We start from the raw sequence: 20,067 nt of genomic DNA on the forward strand, positions 1-20,067 counted from the left end.
CTCGTATATCTTGTCTTGCTTTTTTAATCTAATATCTTTGAAAATAATATTTTTTTTAAAAAAAACCATGACAATAGATATATGATGTTATAGGAAATAAAAATTTTAATTTTTTAAACATACATACCTTCTTAAATCTTCTTAAATCATTTGACTAATCTTGACCAAGTTTAAGATTTGACTGAATTTCATTATAAAATACGAGGATAAAAATAAAATTAATTAAAAAATTATTTACAAGAAAATAAAATACAAGAATCAGAGTAAAATTTTAAGGACCAAACACGAAAAGAAAAGAGCAGGACATCATTAAGAAATTGACATGAGATGTAAGTTCCGCAACTTGAGATGCCAAATACACCCCATCGCCTTCTAGAGCTGCTCTCTGGCCCTTCTTCATTGGCAGCACAGACATTCTTTTCTTTTCTTTTCTTTTTTTAATTATGAAGGTCAGATTCTTCAGTTTTCTTTGAAAATGCTGGTTCGAGTTTTTCATGTGCACGCTTCTCGTGACGTAGAAAGCCATCGAAGATATTTCTCCATGTAATCTACAAGTACAACGTTTGAAAATACGATAGTAATTAATTTTTAAATATATTTTTTAAAAATATATAAAAATAATATTTTTTTTATGTTTTAAATTGTTATTTTATATAATATATTAAAATGATCTAAAAATACTAAAATAATATTAATTTAAAATTAAAATTAATTTAGGACGGGGGCAACAATTATGATGGCCCACAGTGCATCTCTAACAGCAAGTGCTTAGATTCACTGCCTGGATACAGATTGCTGCTCTTCAGCTTCTTGATGAACATCTGGATCATATCCGATGCCGTGTGGATTGTAACACAAGGGAGTTGGTTTGTGAATTAAAATATCTTATATATTCTCCCCTTAATCACCAGATTGTGAAAAAAACAAAGTTTTGACGTGAATAACTTAGTTTTAACAAATCAAATGGATATAATCTTCTGCAAAAAGTTGGGCTCAAGGAGAATATTGATCATGAGTAAACAAAAAAAAGAGAGAGACAACGTGAACGGTGCCCAGATGTCGTTGGTATCCGCAGAGAAAGCAGTTTTAATTTGTCCTTGCTCCTTCTCCTCGGCCCTTTTGTGTTTCTTATAATTAACCTCTACCGTCGAAACAGAGAAAAAAGATTTTTCTATTTCTATTATAAGTGTATAATAGATATTAAAATGATTTGAAAATATAAATAAAAATTTATTTTAAATTAAAAAGATTTTAAAATTTTAAAAAACGGGATTCCAACAAACAACTTCTATACTGCTTTCCTAAATACAAAATTGGGTTAACGCTACATACATAAACTACTCCGAGTCTTCCAATATTTGCATTCACTAACATTTTAAAATTTTTTTAATATAATTTCATATATTATATTGTGTTTACTGGTCTACGCATAATTTAAATTTAAACAAAAAAAATGAATCTATCTTTGTATATAAGGTATTATTAGATAGAGATAGTGTAGAAAGAAACATGATTAGTTAAAAAAATAAAAAAATAAAAAAAATTATAATTTCGGAATGAATTTTTATGCTTTCATTTCAAAACATAATGCATGGAAGACATATATACACAAGCAATTTAAACAACTGATCAATTCAGTTTATTGATGCTAGTTAGGGTTAAGAAAATTATACAAAATCCATAAACCTGAAACTCAAAAACCATAACCAGTACAACATTGTTCTCTTCATTCTCGTCAAAGAATATTAGAGCAGGGTGGAAGGTGGGATTCCTGCAACAATAGAAGGAGTTCAACTCACTGAAGCATGAGAAAAGGTGATTAAGAAGATATGAGATCTATGACAACCAAGTACAATCACACGGTGTGTTTTATTGAGGATCGAATCAGATGAATTGGATGTTCTTACCATTGATGAGTTACAAAATAATCTTCTAGTACATGAGCAATGTATGAAAACTCATGTTGTGGAAGAGCATGCATTGAAGGTTACTTTTGAAGAGTCTTTGTGAGAAAGAGGACGAGGTCATCGTGGAATTAGAGGAGGAGGAGGAGACAAATATAGCTTTAACAAATCCATTGTTGAATGTTATAACTACTATAAGCTTAGACATTTCTAGTATGAATGTCTAAAAAAAAGATCCAGCTTAACTTTGGCATTGCTGATATGAAGAATCGAACTATTATGAATATGTTTCAAAGTATGCTATCAAGGAAGAAGATTCCCAAAGTATTTTAGCCTAAAGTTTTGATTTGGACATTTCATGTTCTCAATAAAATCCCAACTCTTCTAATGAAGAACAAAACTTCAAAAAAAGCCTGGAGTGGATTCAAACCATCAGAGGATCACTTCATGGTGTTTCTCATGTTTGTATTCCTAATTATAAATGGATACAAGTCAATGAAAAGAGTATAAGAAGCATTTTACTTAGAGTCGGTGAGGAGTTAAAGGCATATAAGTTGTACGATTCTATTTTTTAGAAGATTTAATAAGTAAAATGTAGTGTTTGAATAAGACATCAGCTGGAATTGGGACAAAAACAATAAGAAAGTTATTTTGGCTAAATATAAAGTTGGCATTTCTTCATGGAGAACTTAGTGAAAAGATTTTCGTTGAGCAACCTCCTGCTTGTGAAAAGAAAGGTCATGAACAAAAAAAGGTACAGATTAAAGAAGGTTTTATATGGATTAGAACAAGCTTCACAAGCTTGATATAGTCGGATAAAGTCATATTTTACTAAGGTTTCAAGAGGTGCGAGCGTACTTTGTGCATCAAATAGAGAAGGAAGGTAAAATTCTAATTGTTTTCCTTTTATGTTAATGACTTGAATTTTATGATAAATGATGAGAATATGTTTGTTGAATTTAAAAAATTCTATAATGTATGAGTTTGCTATGAGATTCTTGAAAAATGAGATATTTTCTTGGTATGGAAGTAATGCAAAGACCAAAGAGTATTTTTATTTGTCAAATGAGGTATTTGCAAGAATCAATCCAGAATTGAGAAAAAATCAATTCTTTAATACTCCTTGACAGATAAAAATATAGGCACCTCCTAGAATTGAGAAAAATCATACCGGGTCTTTAAATTGAGCATTCGAATTTTGCAAATTGCAGAGACTTTACAAAGTCAATATTCCAGAATCAAATAAATTTGATGTCAATAACAGAGTTCATGATGCAGTTAACAGAATGATTTCGGGCCTTCCTGAGATAAATTAAGTGAAAGCCTCTGTTAAAACTGCTTAGAACTATGACATTACGATAAAAAAAAAATTAAGATATTTAGCAGTCTTTTAAATTAAGTTAAATCAAAGTCTACACTTACAAATAAAGGAATTTTTAAAGAAATGCAGGAAGAAAGATCCTGAAGATGGATTTCGCTATACATTTCATCCTGCAAGTAGGGCACTTCTTCTGGACAGCCAGTGCTTTTTCAATGCAACTCTTGCAGAAAACATGACCACATTTTGTCGATGTTGCTTCTTTCATCTCGTCCATACAAATCGGGCAACAAAACATTGGTGCTGGTGGCGGCGGTGCAGTTTGGGACAATCCTGAAAAATGAGGCGGTGGCACCGTCAGGGACAATCCAGAAAGTTGGGGCGGTGGCACAGTCTGGGACGATCCAGGGAACTGGGATGGTGGCACAGCCTGGGATGATCCAGGGAGTTGGGGCACACTCCCAGCCTGCCAAAGCAAATGACGTTGGTAAGACTTTAAGTTTTCTTATGATTACTAGAAGTTTGATAGCATAAAGGACTAGACACAGAGGTGAAGGATTAGCTAAACTAAAGGAACATGAAACAGAAGATATAGCAGTGAATTACAGCATGAACCTGATTGGCCATATTTATATTTTCCCTTACTTCTGCATCAGGATTTCTCCTAGCTTTCTTCCTGGCCTGGTAAAAGGAGGATCATTTTAATTATAGAGAATCAGATACTTGAAGAAGACAAGCCAAACAACCATAAACATTGTGTCACGTGACATACTTGATCAAATGTGTTGGGGGAGATTATAGCAATATCATCATCAATGACCTCAACATCTCGAGCAGTTCCACGTTGTCGTGTCAATCCATATGCTTCAGCTTGAAAAATCTGTGGTTGGGCAGGAAACCACGGGCCACAGGGAGGTATATTGTTCTCAACAGGAACTGGAAAGTTGAGATCAAAGTGCTGATAGTAACTTCTCTCGGCTTCCCACAAATTTTCAACCAGAAGATCCACACTCCCCAGTAAATCCATAGTGTTTTCTGCTTTCTCCATAAAAACCATGTTGCTGTCAAAATTCTCCAGTAAATCCATGGTGTGGAGCAAAGGGACCTAAAATTCCTGGTCTTACAAACAAGAAGGGCATACTGAGAAAAAGAGAACATTCTGAATCTAATAAAACTCAATGACTAGAGTCCAATCTATATCTCAATCCCACAGCGTAGAATCTACATCTTAAATAATCAAGCCAAATAGGAAAAAACTAGAAATTTCATAACAAGTTCAATATCTCGTTTCATAATCTTGGGATGATTTATAAAGCAATGTCAGTAAACTAAATATTGCATTCCTTGTGATGATGGCTTTTGTCTGATTGCCAGGAAAAAATAGAGGTTTTTCTTTTTCATTCGATTGGTTCCCTACTTAATATGCAATTAAATCTAGAGCGAGGCAAGACTAATGAGAAGCATATGAATTGGTGTTGTTGCTTCTTAAAGTGATTGAATCGCAAGCCTTTATCCAAAAACAACTGCAAGCACTGAAGTCTCAAATTCATTCTTAAGCAGCATATAAAATAAAGACAAGTTTTGAGTAAAGGAACTGGAGAAACTAATTTCTACTGTTTCCATCAACTCACAAGCTCTCCCTCTCCCTCTCCCTCTCCCCACACACATATATATCTGTTCTTCATGGTCATACGAAGCAAATCATGGCATAGTTTCTTAAACTTAAAAATCATAAATCGGAGGATAAATCTTACAGTAAAAAGACAAAAGCATAGCAGTTACCTCAAAAGAAACCCTAACAATTAAGAAATTCTATAGCCGCCGGAAAACAAAATAAAAGACATGCGAAGGAGATCAATTAACCAGACATGAAGATTGATGATACCTGTGAATTGGGGTGCGACCAACCCTAATAAATCTTCAAACAAGCCAGAGATATGATCGGTGATGGATTAATTTAATTATAGCAAACAAAAGTTAACTGGAGATTTTTAAGACTATTAGGGAAAGAGAACGTGTGCTTTCCTTTTTGCACAGCCCATGATATTTCAAGAAAACTGATGCGCATGTGCCATAACTGCTGCTTGCTTAACTAATTAATTATTTGATCATTCATGATAATTAGACGTCTCGGCTCTCTAGATATATAAATACTGTTTGAATAGGATTTGCTTTTTTTTTTAAAAAAAAATACATGCCTCTGGACCACTTAGCTAAGTTCTCATGGGCAACCTTTTTTTTATTATTAATGGGTTGTATGGGTGAGTTTATTTGCAACTCGACTTATTTTACGGGTCCTGAAATTAATGACCATGTAAATTTCTAGTGGCCCTAAGATTTATAAAACTTGAACTGGTGACCTCTAGAAAAACAAACATAAAACCTGATTAATTAAGATACACGTTTAGGATTGATGGGCTAAATTTAATTGTATTTATCCGTGTATGTATATTTATTAATTTAAGATTCATTGGATTTATTAAGAATAAATAAAAAATATAATGTATATTTATTGCTCTTAACAATAAGACCTCGTATTTCTTAAATTATTAGGTTACATTAAATCCTGAAGATTAATTATAGATTAAGGATATTCGAGTTTTCTTTTTAAAAACTAAAAATAATTAATTAAAAAAAACAGGTTCATCATGTATGCCAGATCAATCAACAAATTGTAAAATAGACCAGTTATAATGTTGTATCGATTCATGGCCAGTCATATGCTTGCCCAGCATAAATCCAGGCCCATGTCCCGTTAACTGTACCATACGGTGCCGGTCCATGTGTCGACCTATTGTTAATTTTTGTGATGTTTTTCAACTATCACTCGTTTCTTTTAGAAAAAATAAAAAATAAAATTTAATTGCAATCGGCCACACTCAAGCACAACAACAATATAATAATAATAATAATAATAATAATAGTGGATTACAGTCCATCAGGCAGAGGCCTATTATGAATACGGCATTCGGCTTGATGTTAGAATCTAATAAGAATATTTTAAAAGAGTGGTTGTGGAAAAAATATATTAAAATGATATTTTTTATATTTTAAAAGTTATTTTTAAAATTAATGTATTAAAACAATTCAAAACACATAAAAAAATTAATTTTTAATAAAAATAATAAAATAAACAACAGATTCTAAATCTAATTGGTTAATTATCTAGGAAATCGGAATCGGAAATAATATCAAATAAGATTTGACAAAATAGAGTTCAAAATAAAATTTGATTTCTCATGGGATTCGGTGGGGATTGTATTTTGAAAGAATGGATCCGGCCATCAAAATTAAATAGAAAAACAAAACAAAGTCAAAGACGGCAGGCTCAGTCAACCGAGTTAATAAACATGTAAAAGCAACATTGAAAGATGTTCAAATAAAACTGCACCCTGTCTTTTCCCTTTCTGGCAGTTTTATAATAATACATCAGTCGCAAGTTTCTTCATTTCTTTTTTTAATTGGAATAAGATTGCACCAAATTCAATAAATTTCCTAAAATTGACCCGGAAAAAGGGGTTTAATTGAACGAACAAGATATTGACACGTATAGATCTTAAGCATTTTGCAATTATTTATGATTCAAACCTACTAGAGTGTGTTGTAATGCTGGCCTACTTAATTTAGACAATTTAGACGTCCAAGTTAAAGAAAAAAAATAAAAAAAGACATGGTTAAAAAATTAGTTGACTTATTAATCCATCATGCCCCAGTTAAAAACTAATTCTTAACTTAATTGATTTTTTTAAAAAAAATATCAAAATATCATCATTTTAAATCTTTTAAAATAATATTTGAAGAGTTAACTTGAATCAACCCAAACTTTATTCCAGATAAAGTTTTACAACCATGCCACAAAATTCTTTCTTTCTTGTATTGGTATCTAGCAATAATTATTTATTTTCAAAATCTTTGAGATTTTCTTCTCTATTGGTAGGATATTCCAAGATCAGCTTTGTATCAATCAAAACTATTTTTCTATACAATCTTCAAAATATATTTTTTCCATGTATAATATATTTTAAAAATAAATTCTTTAAATATCAATATTAAAACTCGAATTTAGAAAAAAAAAACAAATACCCTATTGATTGAAGAGTTATTCTGACTTTTCCATCCATTTTAAAATTTAATATAAATTTTTATACCGAATAAAAAATCTTAATCACTAAGTCGTCTTTCTACTTGCATATCAGATTAATTGATAGTGCTTTCCTAAGCCATGTTAGGAAATGAAATCATCTTCCCTTTAAATAAATAAAAAATAGATATGAATAATTGTATTTTGGATCATGAATGATCCACGTGTATTGACGAATGACACTATCATTCAATTGTGGTTCATGGACGTTCCAAGTGATTGGTGCAATGGGATGGAAAGCAACACTCTTAATTAACATTAATTAATTAACAAAAAAAAAAATTAAAGAGAGAGTTTTGTTGTAACTCTCACACAAAATACTATTTACTAAGATAATATATTTTTTTATAACATTTTAAATATTAGATTTATTGTGAATTGAACTTAAAAAAAGTCAAATTTTTTTAAGGTGATCTCGATCTCATGACTCAAACTGCAAGCTTAATAGGTTAACTCAGTTTACTTGAGTTTTATTTGTTCTTCTTTTTCTAATTGATTTTTTTTAATTTCATCTCTCAACATTGGATTGATTAGAAATTAGATTTCATAATTTGTTCCGATTTGTTTTAATGAGGTTATCCTCATATTATGAATCAAGTCACGAGTTTAGCATATTAACTCAGGTGGACTCGAGTTTTTTTTTTTTGCATTCTTTTTTTAATCGATTGTTTAGTTTTAATTTCATACTTCAACATTAAATTTACTAGAGATTGCGCTTCATGATTTCTTTTCAATTTACTTTTTACGAGATTATCTCAGTTTCATGATCCAGACCATGGATTTGACGAATTAACTTGGTTGACCTTAATTATTTTCTTTTTTTTAATTAACCTTTTATTTTTTCAATTTCATTTATGGTTTGATTAGGAATTAGACTTCGTGATTTATTTAGCAATATCTAAATAGTTTTTTATGTTAAAAAAATCTTGATCCAATCCAAAACGCAAGTCAATGATCAATGATCTAGGGGTATTGGCACCACGCTTTTAAAAAAAATGAATTTATTTTTTATTTAAATTTTTATTTTTATGTTTTTAAATCGTTTTGATATGATAATTTTAAAAATTAATAAAATACTATTTAATACATTTCTAAAAAAAAAAATACTTCTAAAAAAACCACAAACAGAGTATCAAAGACAATCTCAGATTCAATTACCTAAAGGCGCCAAAATAGAAAAAGAGAGAATAGTATCAAATAACATGGTTTTGACTAAACTCTCACACGTAAAAAATAATTGCGTTTTGATATGTAAAATCTCGCTCGCAGGCATCCCATCTTTTCTCCCTCCTACAAAAAAGGACTTCATGCTAATAAACCTAACATTTTCTCTCTCCCCACTAAACTTTTATGCCCTTTTGTCCGTTTCATTTCTGAATCCAAAGCAATGGCTTCTAGTGCATGGCGCAAGCTCAAAAAAGCCCTCAAGTCAAAGCTCTCTTTTCTCTCCAACTCCACCCGTACCCCGATCCCCACCCCCACCAATCCCACAACCTTCACCACCGAAAATGCCCGCTTCACCACCGCCACTCCACCACCAGTCCCAACATCATCATCTTCTTCGTTCAGTGCTCGTCTCTCTCGTAGCTTCAGTCTCCACTCTTCTTCTGTAATCACTCCCCCTCTCTCTTTTTTTATGTTTTCTTAAATCTTAATTACATTGTTTTGTTTATATCTGTGATTTATTTTTGTAACCGCCCGGCGAGCAGAGTTTTTATTTATTTTTTTACTAGCCGCGTAAAAACCTGACTTGGTATCTCTGTGAGTTCGGCATCGCTCGACTGTAATCACGAAAATGCCGTTGTGTGTTCTACTTGTTCTTGGTTTGACTAGGGGTGTTTTGGTAAAAGTGGGTGAAGGTTGCTTGAAAGATCAGGCGATGCATTTAATGGAGCAATGGAATAGCATTGAAGTAGAGCTGTTGGCGGTAGTTGAAATTTGCATTTATTTTGATTATGCTATACGAGGCTTCAAGAAGTCCAACGATTTGATTAACGGGTTGTTGTTCGTTTTTTACTAAGATCATAAATCTAACCAATAAGTAATAAAAAGTAATCTGTTGTTTTCTCAATTGCGAGGGTCTCGCATGAAAATTAGGATAGCAAGCACATGATATGCTGGGTCATCGCTGTAGCCAACAACATGACGTCTTGCTGTTTATTGTAGAATGTAGGGGACTAAGTGGGGATTTGAAGGTTAAAATATGCGGTTGTTTCCTTAGGGCTTGTAGTTTGTATCGGGATTCAAATCCTCTCCTTTTCTTGTGCGCGCGCGTGTGGAAGTTAGGCTTGACTTTCGAAGAAGCATATTTTTGTGGGCAATACTATTCTTGTGTTGCTGAAGCTCGAAAGGAACCGTCTTTTTCTTGTGGGAAACGGGAACATGCACTAAAGAATTAGTGGAATGTGGTGTTAGCTTTGCAAGTTTTTAGTTGAAAAGTCACAATAATGTCATTCCTGATTGTGATTTTTTATTCCGTAAAAAAATTGAAAGTAGCTTGATTAAGTTTCTGCTTTTCTTGATGTGATAGTAAATTGATGAGATGCTTAGGTTGCTTTTAGTTCATGAATTAATTGGTGAGAAACTTGAATCTCAAAGTTTAGGCATAGACGGTCTCCATTCGCTCATAGATGGATGTTTTCAAGAGCCTTTCGAGTTTTGATTGTGGTGTTGAAATGCCATAAACTTGGTTGCCTGCTTGGCTTTGTATTTTGAACACCTTTGAATAGCCATCATTATTCTTGACTTGGTGAGAGTACGTAGAAAGATATTGTGAAAAATCCTATCTGTTTATTGTCTTTGGTTTGTTGGATATTACTTAATCGAAGTTGAGGAACTTGTGCAGAAGAAGAAGAACAAAATTGGCATGCATTTGATTTGATGGTCTACATATTGAAAGTTGTTGAAATGTACCTTTTTTTCGCTATAATATTTTTATTATTTTATCACAGAAAAAATGTGCCATTTGCTTGAGGAGTCTGAGAAAAGGGCAAGGCCAAGCCATCTTCTATGCTGAGTGTTCTCACCCTTTCCACTTCAATTGCATTGCTGACAATACCAAGCATGGAAATCTCAAATGTCCTATTTGCCGTTCAAAATGGAAAGATGTGCCTTTTCAAGCGCCAAGAAATGCCCCCAATTTTCAACGTGCCGGTTCATTGCATGCTCATGTATCTCCTTACAATGTTCCACCAGTTCAAATTGAGGCGGAACACTTCTCAGATGATGAAGTACTCTCAGATGTCTCTCCAGATCAATCCCTTTCGTCTCGACCCCATGCTATAACTGTGAAGACTTTTACAGAATATCCTGCTGTTTCTGCGTCAGAATCCTTCTCCAACTTTGGTGTTCTTGTCCGTATTCTCGCACCACCACTTGATAATACTCTCCCTCATCACCGTGCGCGTGCACCAATTGATGTTGTAACCGTGTTGGATGTTAGCGGTAGCATGGCAAGCAAGCTGATACTTCTCAAGCGTGCGGTCAACTTTATCATACAAAACTTAGGCCCTTCTGATCGACTTTCGATCGTGACTTTCTCTTCATCAGCTCGAAGAATGTTACCACTTAGGAGAATGTCTGGAAGTGGCCGTGAAGATGCCACAAGCGTTGTCGACTCTATTTCTGCAATTGGTGGAACTAATATCGTTGCAGGGCTCAAGAAAGGGGTTCAGGTTCTTGAAGAACGGCGTCAACATAATTCAGTTGCAACCATTATCCTCTTATCTGATGGCTGTGATACACAAAGTCACAATGCGCAGAATAGATTGGATTATCTAAAGTTCCTACCTACTTCAATCTTTCCTAACAATAATACATCTAGAGAGGAGTCTAAGCAGCCAACTTTCCCAGTTTACACATTTGGGTTTGGATCGGATCATGATTCTGCTGCAATGCATGCTATATCTGATGCATCCCGCGGCACATTTTCCTTCATTGAGTCAATTAACATTTTACAAGATGCTTTTGCAAGATGCATTGGTGGTCTTATAAGTATTGTGGCTCGGGACGTTCAACTCAAAGTTAGGTCAGCATCACCAGGAGTGCAAATTCTGTCAACACCTTCTGGGAGACACAAGAATAAGATTTTTGACCAAGGACACCAAGCTGTGATTGATATTGGAGACTTGTATGCAGAAGAGGAGAAGGAATTTTTGGTGTTCCTCTCAATTCCTGTATCCTCAGCTGTTGATGGTGAGGAAAGATTGGAAAACACATCATTGGTGGAAGTTTCGTGCTTCCACAAAGGTTCGGTGTCAGTGGATACAGTCCAGGTAGAAGGTGAGAGAGTTGAGATTCGACGACCTCCAACTTTATCTCCAATTGATCGGGTGCTGTGTTTGGAGGTTGATAGGCAAAGAAATCGTTTGCTAGTGACAGAAACTATTGCCAAGACACAAAGGATGGCTGAAATGGGAGATTTAAAGGGTGCACAGGCCCTGCTGGCAAAGCAACTATCCACTCTTCTAACTACAGCTTCTTCCCAAGCAGGAGATGATCTATGTAATCAGCTCGAAGCTGAGCTGAAAGAAACTAGGGAGAGAATGGAAACTAGGGAGTTATATGAACGGTCGGGGCGCGCATATGTTCTCTCGGGAATGAGTTCTCATTCATGGCAAAGGGCTGCAACTAGGGGTCACTCCACAACAATTCTATCACAAGGTGGGAACTCAGATACAAGTTTTACCACTAGCTATGAAACACCATCTATGACTAGCATGGTATTGAAGTCACAGATTCTCAACTTAGCACCCAGAGAGTAGCTTTGGCACCCACAACTTAACAAAGCCTTCCAGCTTGAATGATCAGCATTGATTTGCATCTACTACTAACACGAGGAAGAAACTCTCTGGCAGGTTAATGAAATCAATTTAGGGATTTGAACTCTAATTTTCTTTTTATCATTATTATTGTTGTTGTTTGGTTTATCATTGTATGGATTGGATTGGAATTTGTACATGATTTATTGCTTCGTTAGTTTTTGTTTGAATCGGATAATGGAGTACAGGATAAGTTATGTTTGGTTGAACAAAACCACGTTGTTTTGACATTATTTTTTGCGAATGCACGAGATTTTGTAATCCAACGACAACGACAGTTCATTTGAACAGTATAACTTGCCTTCCTTGCAAGAGAGTTTGATCCAGTTGAAGTCTCGAGACATCTCTTGCAAAATGTTACCAAAGTTCTAACCATATGGGGCAACGGGGTTTGATTCTCCATCAGGTCAACACGCTTGGGTCTCAAATCAGTGAATTATACTTGTATATCTAACTGACCAATGATGATACAATCGGCGCAGGAAAACTCCATGTGATGCATAGATGAGAGACGAAACAGCATGTATTGAAAACCGGAAAAGGTAAATAGTACAAAACCACTGTTAAAACAGGGCATCCTGGTTTAATGAAACCAGACAGGTTAATCAAAATTAACTGAGTTTTTTTTTTTTCTATTTTTTAATTTCATCTTACTATATAATTTATTTTCGTAGATTTGTCAAATTAATAAAGGTAAACTTAATTTTTTTTATTAATTTTTTTAAATTTCATTAATTAATTAAAAATTAAATTTTATAATTTATTTTAATTTAATTTTTTTATCAAGTTATCACAGTTTTATAATCATTAATTTAACAAATTAATTAATCTAATATTTTAACATTTTAATACTTTAAATAAATTATTTTAATTTTTTTATTTAATCAAACTATATTTTTATAGATTTTTATCCAGCTAGATCTATCCGGTCAAATTAAATTAACCCTCGCATGCTTGATAAAACATTACACCTGGACTTTTTTTTTTACATTTTAAAAAATTTGATCCCACCTGCATGGTAGAGTGAGACAACGTTCTAGTGCTCTAACTAAACATACACCTGAGAATGTGAGAGAATCTTCATTTATACCGTACCAAAACAAATGGAAAAATTTCCATACCCATCTGAATGCGTCCCTTTTAGCGTCAAAGAAACTGAATAATGTGCTCGCAAATTTTCAGAATCTCTCTTTGAGCCATGCGTCCTCCAGCAGAAAATTTCAACGACACTTCCAAATTTTAGGCTTCTTTGGTGCGCACTCGAGTTCTCAGTCTCAAGCTTCTCTTTTATCCCCAAGAAGTGCTCAACCTGGGAGGAAAAAAGCAAAGCAATATATCAGCAGGCATACATTATGGAATAAAAATGAAAGGGTGTTAAAAGTCAGCAAACCCTTCCCTCTAAGAGGAGGCTAAAAGAACCAATAGGTGAGGCCTGTGAATTGTAAGGGGCCCTAACAGTGCAACTAGCCATCCACAACCATTCTGAACAAGACGCTCAACATAAAGTGATGAACCTGATCTGACAACTTTCTTATCAAAGTTAAATCTTTCCTTGACACAAGAATAATCCAACCTTCCTGGAGTCTGGACAAAGTATCACTGGCGACATGGTAAATGAGCTAAGGTCACAACGGCTGTTTGACTGCTGGAGTCAAAGATTTTGGTGTCAGGAGATTCTGGGAAGCAAAAAAATGTAGGAATTTATAGATGATTTTAAGATACTAGGGGTTGGTGGTTGCTAGGAAAACATTTGGGATTAAAAATGATTGTAATCACAGCAGTGGCAGAAATGGTACCGGGGAATCAGATGGATGTTTTGTGGGGCAGGGGGAGGGGGAGGGGGGTTGTGAAGAAGAAAAGGCGTCCTTCCAGGTATGCATGCTTCTAAAGCAAATCATGATACTCATTATTGTCCCATAACGCAGTTTCATTTTCTTCAGTGACGGTGTGTGTGCATGCGGGTGAGAGAGAGAGAGACAATAATGCAAGAAATGAGTAGCACTAAAAGGTAAATGAGTAGCACTAAAAGGCTGCTGCTTTGCAACCACTATAGCAATAGGATCAGGGAGAAGGCTAATGATGCTCCAGAAAGGACAGGGAATGTTCCTATAAAGTGAAACAATCTACTTGATGAAAATTTCCAAACTAATACACCAGATACTAATATTTAGAGTTCATATCAAAAAGCCACCATGAATTGTACGAGAAATCATGTCAGTTTTCACAACTTGCATGATGCATCCACAACCTAATGAAACGTGCACAAAGCATCCTTTCTGCATCATTATCACCATGCCAGTGTAAACTGTTGTAAGAATCTAACTGACCTTTTTATCGCCAAGCATGGGTGTTAAGCCTCCAGGGAGATCCTTATCAACAGTAGCAAAGCCACTTCTAGGATCACTGGTTTGCCTGCAAATGAAATTCATGAAAAAGGGTGATCAAACCAATTGTAGAGAGATAAATGCACAACAAATGATATTCTATAATCCTTCACTTTCTAAAACTAGTAAGGTCTTAGTTTGAAATGTATCAAGGCATGATGCGAACCAAGATTTCAACAAAATTACAGTGTTGAGTTCATTTAAACTGCAGAGAGAGAGATATTTTCAACTCTAGGAATTTATCACTAGAAAATAATCATAAAGACTCAAATGAATGGCTACTGCATCATAAATCAACAAAAACATTTTAATACTCTTAACAGATGTTTTTTGGAGAATAACTCGTTCTTGATAATTAACATTTTTCTACTTCAAACTATTTTCCTAGGCTTTAATTAGTAACACCTTATATTTGAGATATAAATTAGACACAAAAATCTTACCCTGGTTTAACATGACTGCTGAGAACAAGGTAGGGTGTCTTTAACTGAGCTTGAGCCTCCCTCATCCGCTCCACAGACAGGGATTGTGTATCTGAATTTTTCATTTGCTTCAACTTCAGTTCTTCCTGGTATTACTTCATTTTGCCAGGTCCCTTCCCATGGAATTTATGAGAAATCATACATAAGGCTTCCTTCGGAGTCATCTGTTAAATATAGGAAACAACCCAAAATATAAAAAATTGCTAGATAATCAGTCAGCGAATAAAAACTTTTGCTGCAAGCTACATCAGCCACTCATGTCCGCAAATAGAAAGTAGATCATGGTAGGTCTGAGGCATGCTACCTCAGAGAAACTCCACAATTGTACAAGGCCATACAGAGTTCAGTCTCTTCCACTAATTTATAACCAGATGCATAACTAAATCTTTCACTTCTCATTTTGGACACTAAACAGATGAGAACATAAAAATCAATCTTGATTCTGCCATGAGGTCAGACCCTAGACCCTAGTTTATGAAACAAGCAGTCCAGAAAGAACCCCCCCAAACAAAAACAATAAACACCCACCCACCAACTGCACAGTAGCAGCTATGAAACACCCCTCAAAACAGTGCCACTGCTCACTGATTAGCATCCAGAGGCAAGTCAGACTGTGGAGCACAAATTCCACAGCATAGGCCCAACATCTTCCAATTACTACAGGGTAGGCTAATAAAATGGTCAAGCATGCAATGAATCAAGAGATATAATATGCATAGAAATTTGGCCTACAAACTCTCCTTTATCGAACCTGCTCCATTGGAGGTCCCATCTTCACACCATGTGCATAATGGTAAAAAAAAAAAAACAATAAAAACTAAGGAATTCTAACTCAACAGTAAAACAAACTAATCGGATGATCAGGTGAAGTGCTTACAATTCACCCAAATTTATCTGTCCTCTCGGATATCCTTGAACTTATTGTCATTATTATTACCAGCATCATTGCCTATGTCGCCAACAAGCTTACTCTTTTTCTTGTCCATATTTCTGCCACCCCATTCAATACTTTCTTTAAGTGTACCTCGCTGTTTGAGTAACTTCAAAGCACCAGATAATCCTTTCCCAACAGCAACCTCATGTATGGTTTCATCAGGAACTGTCTACTCATCCTCGTTGACAGGGTTTTCATCTTTACCACTGTCTTGAACTTCCATCCATCCACCAGCCTCGTCCTTTTGTTCTTCATCAGAAGCTCTTGGCGGTTCATCTTTGTCCATGAAAACATCTTCATTATCAGTCTTATGAACTTCTGAAATAGCACAAGCACTGCTTTGAATTTTTCAACACAAGCAATGGTAATTTTTTTAGGTATGGAAAATTAAGGACGACTGAAAAATCAGTAACAAATAGAGTGTGTGTGTGTGCATACTAAAGCAGAAGATCTAGGATTTCCAGCCGATCTCAGGCATCATAGCAGGTCAAATGTGTGATTTCCAGCTGATCTCGAGCATCAAATAGGTCACATTCACATTTAACAGTAATACAGTAAAATGGATGGGAGATTATAGGTGACTAAAGCAGCAGCATGATAGCATGACTATGATAACTAGAAAAATTGATTTACCAAATAATACAAGGTCGAGAGCTAGCATAAACCTTGAACAGTCAGAAATGGTCATGCAGCTCAACATAGTATATAGTATATGCAAGATTTTCTGGTTGTACAATTATGCTAAATGCAACACAAGTTTCCGTCCCATCAGAACTCTTTCTTTTTTGTGTAATATTTTATAAAACAAAAGAACATATAATAAAAAAAGTACCTTCAGCAAGATGGATAGCTGAGACAAACTCTTCCATCTCAGTGAAGACAAGTTTTTTTCTAGTGACTCTCCAATTTCAGGGTTCTGATCATCTGCAATTTGACTGCACAAAGTGGAGGTGGCAAGGAGAGCAATTGCTTTAGGACTAGATGCTTCTGCCTCTTGCTTTTTAAGAGCTAGTTTCCTTGTTCTTTCCAATGCCTTATAAAGATCATCATCATCATCCGCAAACACTAGACTTTCCTCTTCCTCCTCTTTAGTTTGAGGAGTTTGCTCTAGTCGAAGTGATTTTGATGCCTCATCTGCTTTAGCATAAGCTGATCGGTAAGCACTGTTTCTCATTTCAGCCTCAGATCTCTCTTGTTCCTCTCTAAGGCCTGCCTTCTCCCATCTTTCCTAGAACCAAGATCTCCAATACCCAACCCTGCTGACACAGCTTCTGCTTCAAGGGCATCTATATCTTGCTTATCCTTCTTTCACAATGATTTCTTTTTCTTTGGCTTTTTAAACTGAAGCATCTCTTCATGAATCTGATGAATTCTTTCCAGATGAGTTAGATCTTCTAAGCGATTACTTGTGGAATCACCTCATAGCCTTCTGCGGAGCTGGACATATTACAAAAGAGAAAAGGAGAAATAAATGAATGTTCACTTCATCAGAGTTATGCTAACATACACCGCTTATATCTTCTGAATCTATTCTATAAAGAGAGCCAGCCTTACCTCCTCCATAACATATCAAAAATCTCTGTCACACAAAAATGCTTCGTCATTTTAGGAAAGTTGGACATAAAGTATATGAAGAAAACACCAAACTATTTATACCTTCATTAAGGTCACCATCTGAGAGTATATTCTGATCTTTGAGTGTCAAAACAACTGCTCCACCTCCCATTACCTTGTCAAGGCCATGGAGAACCTTAATTCCAGCTAGAACATCTATCAAAAGGCGCCACCATAAAAAATAAAATAATCTTACAGTGTAAACCATAACTCCTTGCTAAAATATAACTGATTCAATCAGCCAGAAACAGAAATATATAGCCCCCAAAATTTCAAATACAAATCATTATGGTTTGGCTTCCACGAAAATGACCTTACACTTGCCAATTACAATTCCCAAGAAATTAAACTGGTGAGTTATAATAACAAACCTAGCTGTTAAATGAGCTCGGATGGAGTTTGAATATCTCATTTCTTAATGAAATTTTTGATGAACAAATAAGACCATAACCAACTCATTCGCTCTGATGATTATGAAAACTACCAAATTGAAACAAATGTATCATCCAATCTAGACTTGTTTTAAACCATAATAGTATTAACAATTATATTAATCCAATAGAGGGCAAAAATATGCAGAAAGGATCAAACAAGCATTATGCTGGTCTGCTTCCTCATCTTCACCATCACCTTGACCAATATTGTCCCGGGGAAATTTAAACCATAATAGTATTAACAATCAAAATTGCATGCAAAATATCATGATAGCTAGTGAGAATACAGGAAACACAGTAAAGAATGGAACCTGCTCCTCAAAAATCTTTGAGAGGTGACTGGCCCTCTCCTTTGCGGCATTTTTGTTCTCTTCAATCTGACGACTCTTACTGACCCATGCTAAAACATCAGAACCAACTTCAGTCTTCTTCCTTGTTCTTTCTTCTTCCTTCCTTCATCCTGAGCCAAAAAAAAATATATATATATATAAAGATAACTAGGACACAAAAATAACACGAAGCTGGATGAACTTATAAATGGAATAATATCAGAAAAATAAGACGAACATCATCAAAATCAAGAACACGCTAAGATGTAACACAATTTAACCCCAATACAGCAATGGAGGACACCAACAAAAAAGCAAAACCAGGAAAATCTCAATTAGCGACAAGTAACATTGGGGTCATTCCACACTCCACACTTTACCTCTAATCTCAATTAGACTTGTTCATAATCGTTGTCATCCCTGCTCCTATCATAATCTTCGTCATGGCTTTCTGTTTGCCCTGACCTTCTCTCTGGACCTCTCTTTATCCTGATCCACTTCCCTATCTCTCTCCCTCTCCTAAGTCTTCTCTCTTCCCCTTTCCTTGTCTTTATCATTTTCCCTGCCCTTCTCTTTATCCTTATACTTGTCCTTCTCCTTCGCTCTTTCTCTTTCCGTTTCCTTCTCCCTCTGCCGTTCCTTCTCCTTCCCCCGCAATTTCCTATCTCTAGCCTTCTCTCGATCACGTTCTTTATCCTTCGCCTTACTGTCCCTACTCCCATCATTACCGCTGGTTTTCTTCGACCGTTCATCTGTCTTACAACTATGATCCCTCTCCCTCTCATCTCCTCTGCTGCTCTTCTTCCTAGAATGCTTACTCGATTTTTCAACTCCATTCACCGCCATATCCTCGTCCTCCACATCATCCCTCTCCTCGCGTCGCTCGTGCCTAGTTCAGACCAGTCTATATCCATTCTAACCACCAAGCTCAAACCCTAATCTTCCCTGAACCCTGGAAATCTAAGAAATAGATTATTGGAATGGATTTAGAATCTTAGTATCAATTCAGTGTAGAGAGAAAAAAGGAACTCCTGAGAGGGAGCTAGAGGGATTCGTACCTTGTATTTATTGTTTGGGTTTTAGAGACTGGCTGTGTTTCTTACTTTCTTGCTTACTATTTCTCCTTCACTTGAGATAAAGAATATTTAAGCGTCTTTTTTTTATAATTGAGTAATTTAACTTTCATTTTTTATCAACTGCGTTTCTCCAGTTAAAAAAAAAAAGATTACGTGTCTATCAATGAAAATTAAAAACATTAAAAAAATAATAATAATTCTCCTCGAGAAATAATGTGCAACAAGACTCGAAGTAATTCATTGTAATAGTATAAATACATAGTTGCCCCTGGAAAAAAAATTAAACTAAGTACTCGGTACATGACAAGGTTAAATAATAAAATTATTATTTTAGCCTTAAAATAAAAAAAATATAATGCCGGGATCTTCTAGCCTTCTTCTTTTTTTTTTTCAAAATAGTCTAATTATATGTTAAACAAAAACAATAATTCTCCTTAAAAAGTTATTTTACAAGAAGACTTTGAATACTATTCACTATTATAGTGTAAATACATATTTGCCATTGAAAAAAAAATTATTGAACTATGCATTGAAAGGAAGATTGTCTTTTTACCACAAAACAATTATCTTTATCACATTATATAGGGTTAGATTTATTATTTTCTTTTTTTATTAGTAAAGTTATTATTTT

At 34.8% G+C, this 20,067-nt stretch overlaps 2 protein-coding genes and 1 pseudogene across 6 annotated transcripts; 1 reads left to right on the forward strand and 2 right to left on the reverse strand.

The window, feature by feature from the left end:
* Window positions 1–3,059: 3,059 nt before the first annotated feature.
* On the reverse strand, window positions 3,060–5,351 carry LOC7465345 (E3 ubiquitin-protein ligase complex SLX5-SLX8 subunit SLX8). Of its 5 annotated transcripts, none has more exons than XM_024596581.2 (4): window positions 5,108–5,351; window positions 3,995–4,341; window positions 3,829–3,903; window positions 3,060–3,688 (listed from the first exon to the last, which is right to left on the reverse strand). In XM_024596581.2, exons 2-4 carry the CDS (start codon window positions 4,307–4,309, stop codon window positions 3,341–3,343), a joined length of 738 nt encoding a protein of 245 aa, XP_024452349.1. In that variant the 5' UTR covers window positions 4,310–4,341; window positions 5,108–5,351; the 3' UTR covers window positions 3,060–3,340. The 5 variants fall into 5 exon arrangements, with proteins under 5 accessions (XP_024452349.1, XP_024452350.1, XP_006385812.1 ...); XM_024596582.2 differs by having other exon boundaries at window positions 3,995–4,336; window positions 5,005–5,351; XM_006385750.3 differs by having other exon boundaries at window positions 3,868–3,903; window positions 3,995–4,336; window positions 5,108–5,349.
* Window positions 5,352–8,637: 3,286 nt separating this feature from the next.
* Window positions 8,638–12,449, forward strand: LOC7465346 (E3 ubiquitin-protein ligase WAV3). The gene is made up of 2 exons (XM_024596432.2): window positions 8,638–8,972; window positions 10,315–12,449. Exons 1-2 carry the CDS (start codon window positions 8,751–8,753, stop codon window positions 12,124–12,126), a joined length of 2,034 nt encoding a protein of 677 aa, XP_024452200.1. The 5' UTR covers window positions 8,638–8,750; the 3' UTR covers window positions 12,127–12,449.
* Window positions 12,450–13,105: 656 nt separating this feature from the next.
* Window positions 13,106–19,485, reverse strand: LOC112327008 (SART-1 family protein DOT2-like; annotated as a pseudogene).
* Between the last annotated feature and the right edge of the window lie 582 nt (window positions 19,486–20,067).

Source organism: Populus trichocarpa, chromosome 3 (genome assembly GCF_000002775.5).
Source record: "Populus trichocarpa isolate Nisqually-1 chromosome 3, P.trichocarpa_v4.1, whole genome shotgun sequence".
NCBI lineage: Eukaryota > Viridiplantae > Streptophyta > Magnoliopsida > Malpighiales > Salicaceae > Populus > Populus trichocarpa.

What these genes read in the sequence shown, in the direction of transcription:
- LOC7465345 (XM_024596581.2), bottom strand. Translation starts at nt 4,309, where the DNA reads ATGGATTTACTGGAGAATTTTGACAGCAACATGGTTTTTATGGAGAAA. An exon ending in CCCCCAACACATTTGATCAA is followed by an intron (nt 3,904 to 3,994) that starts GTATGTCACGTG and finishes TCCTTTTACCAG; the next exon opens with GCCAGGAAGAAAGCTAGGAG. An exon ending in TGGCCAATCAGGTTCATGCT is followed by an intron (nt 3,689 to 3,828) that starts GTAATTCACTGC and finishes TTGCTTTGGCAG; the next exon opens with GCTGGGAGTGTGCCCCAACT.
- LOC7465346 (XM_024596432.2), top strand. Translation starts at nt 8,751, where the DNA reads ATGGCTTCTAGTGCATGGCGCAAGCTCAAAAAAGCCCTCAAGTCAAAG. An exon ending in TCAGTCTCCACTCTTCTTCT is followed by an intron (nt 8,973 to 10,314) that starts GTAATCACTCCC and finishes ATTTTATCACAG; the next exon opens with AAAAAATGTGCCATTTGCTT.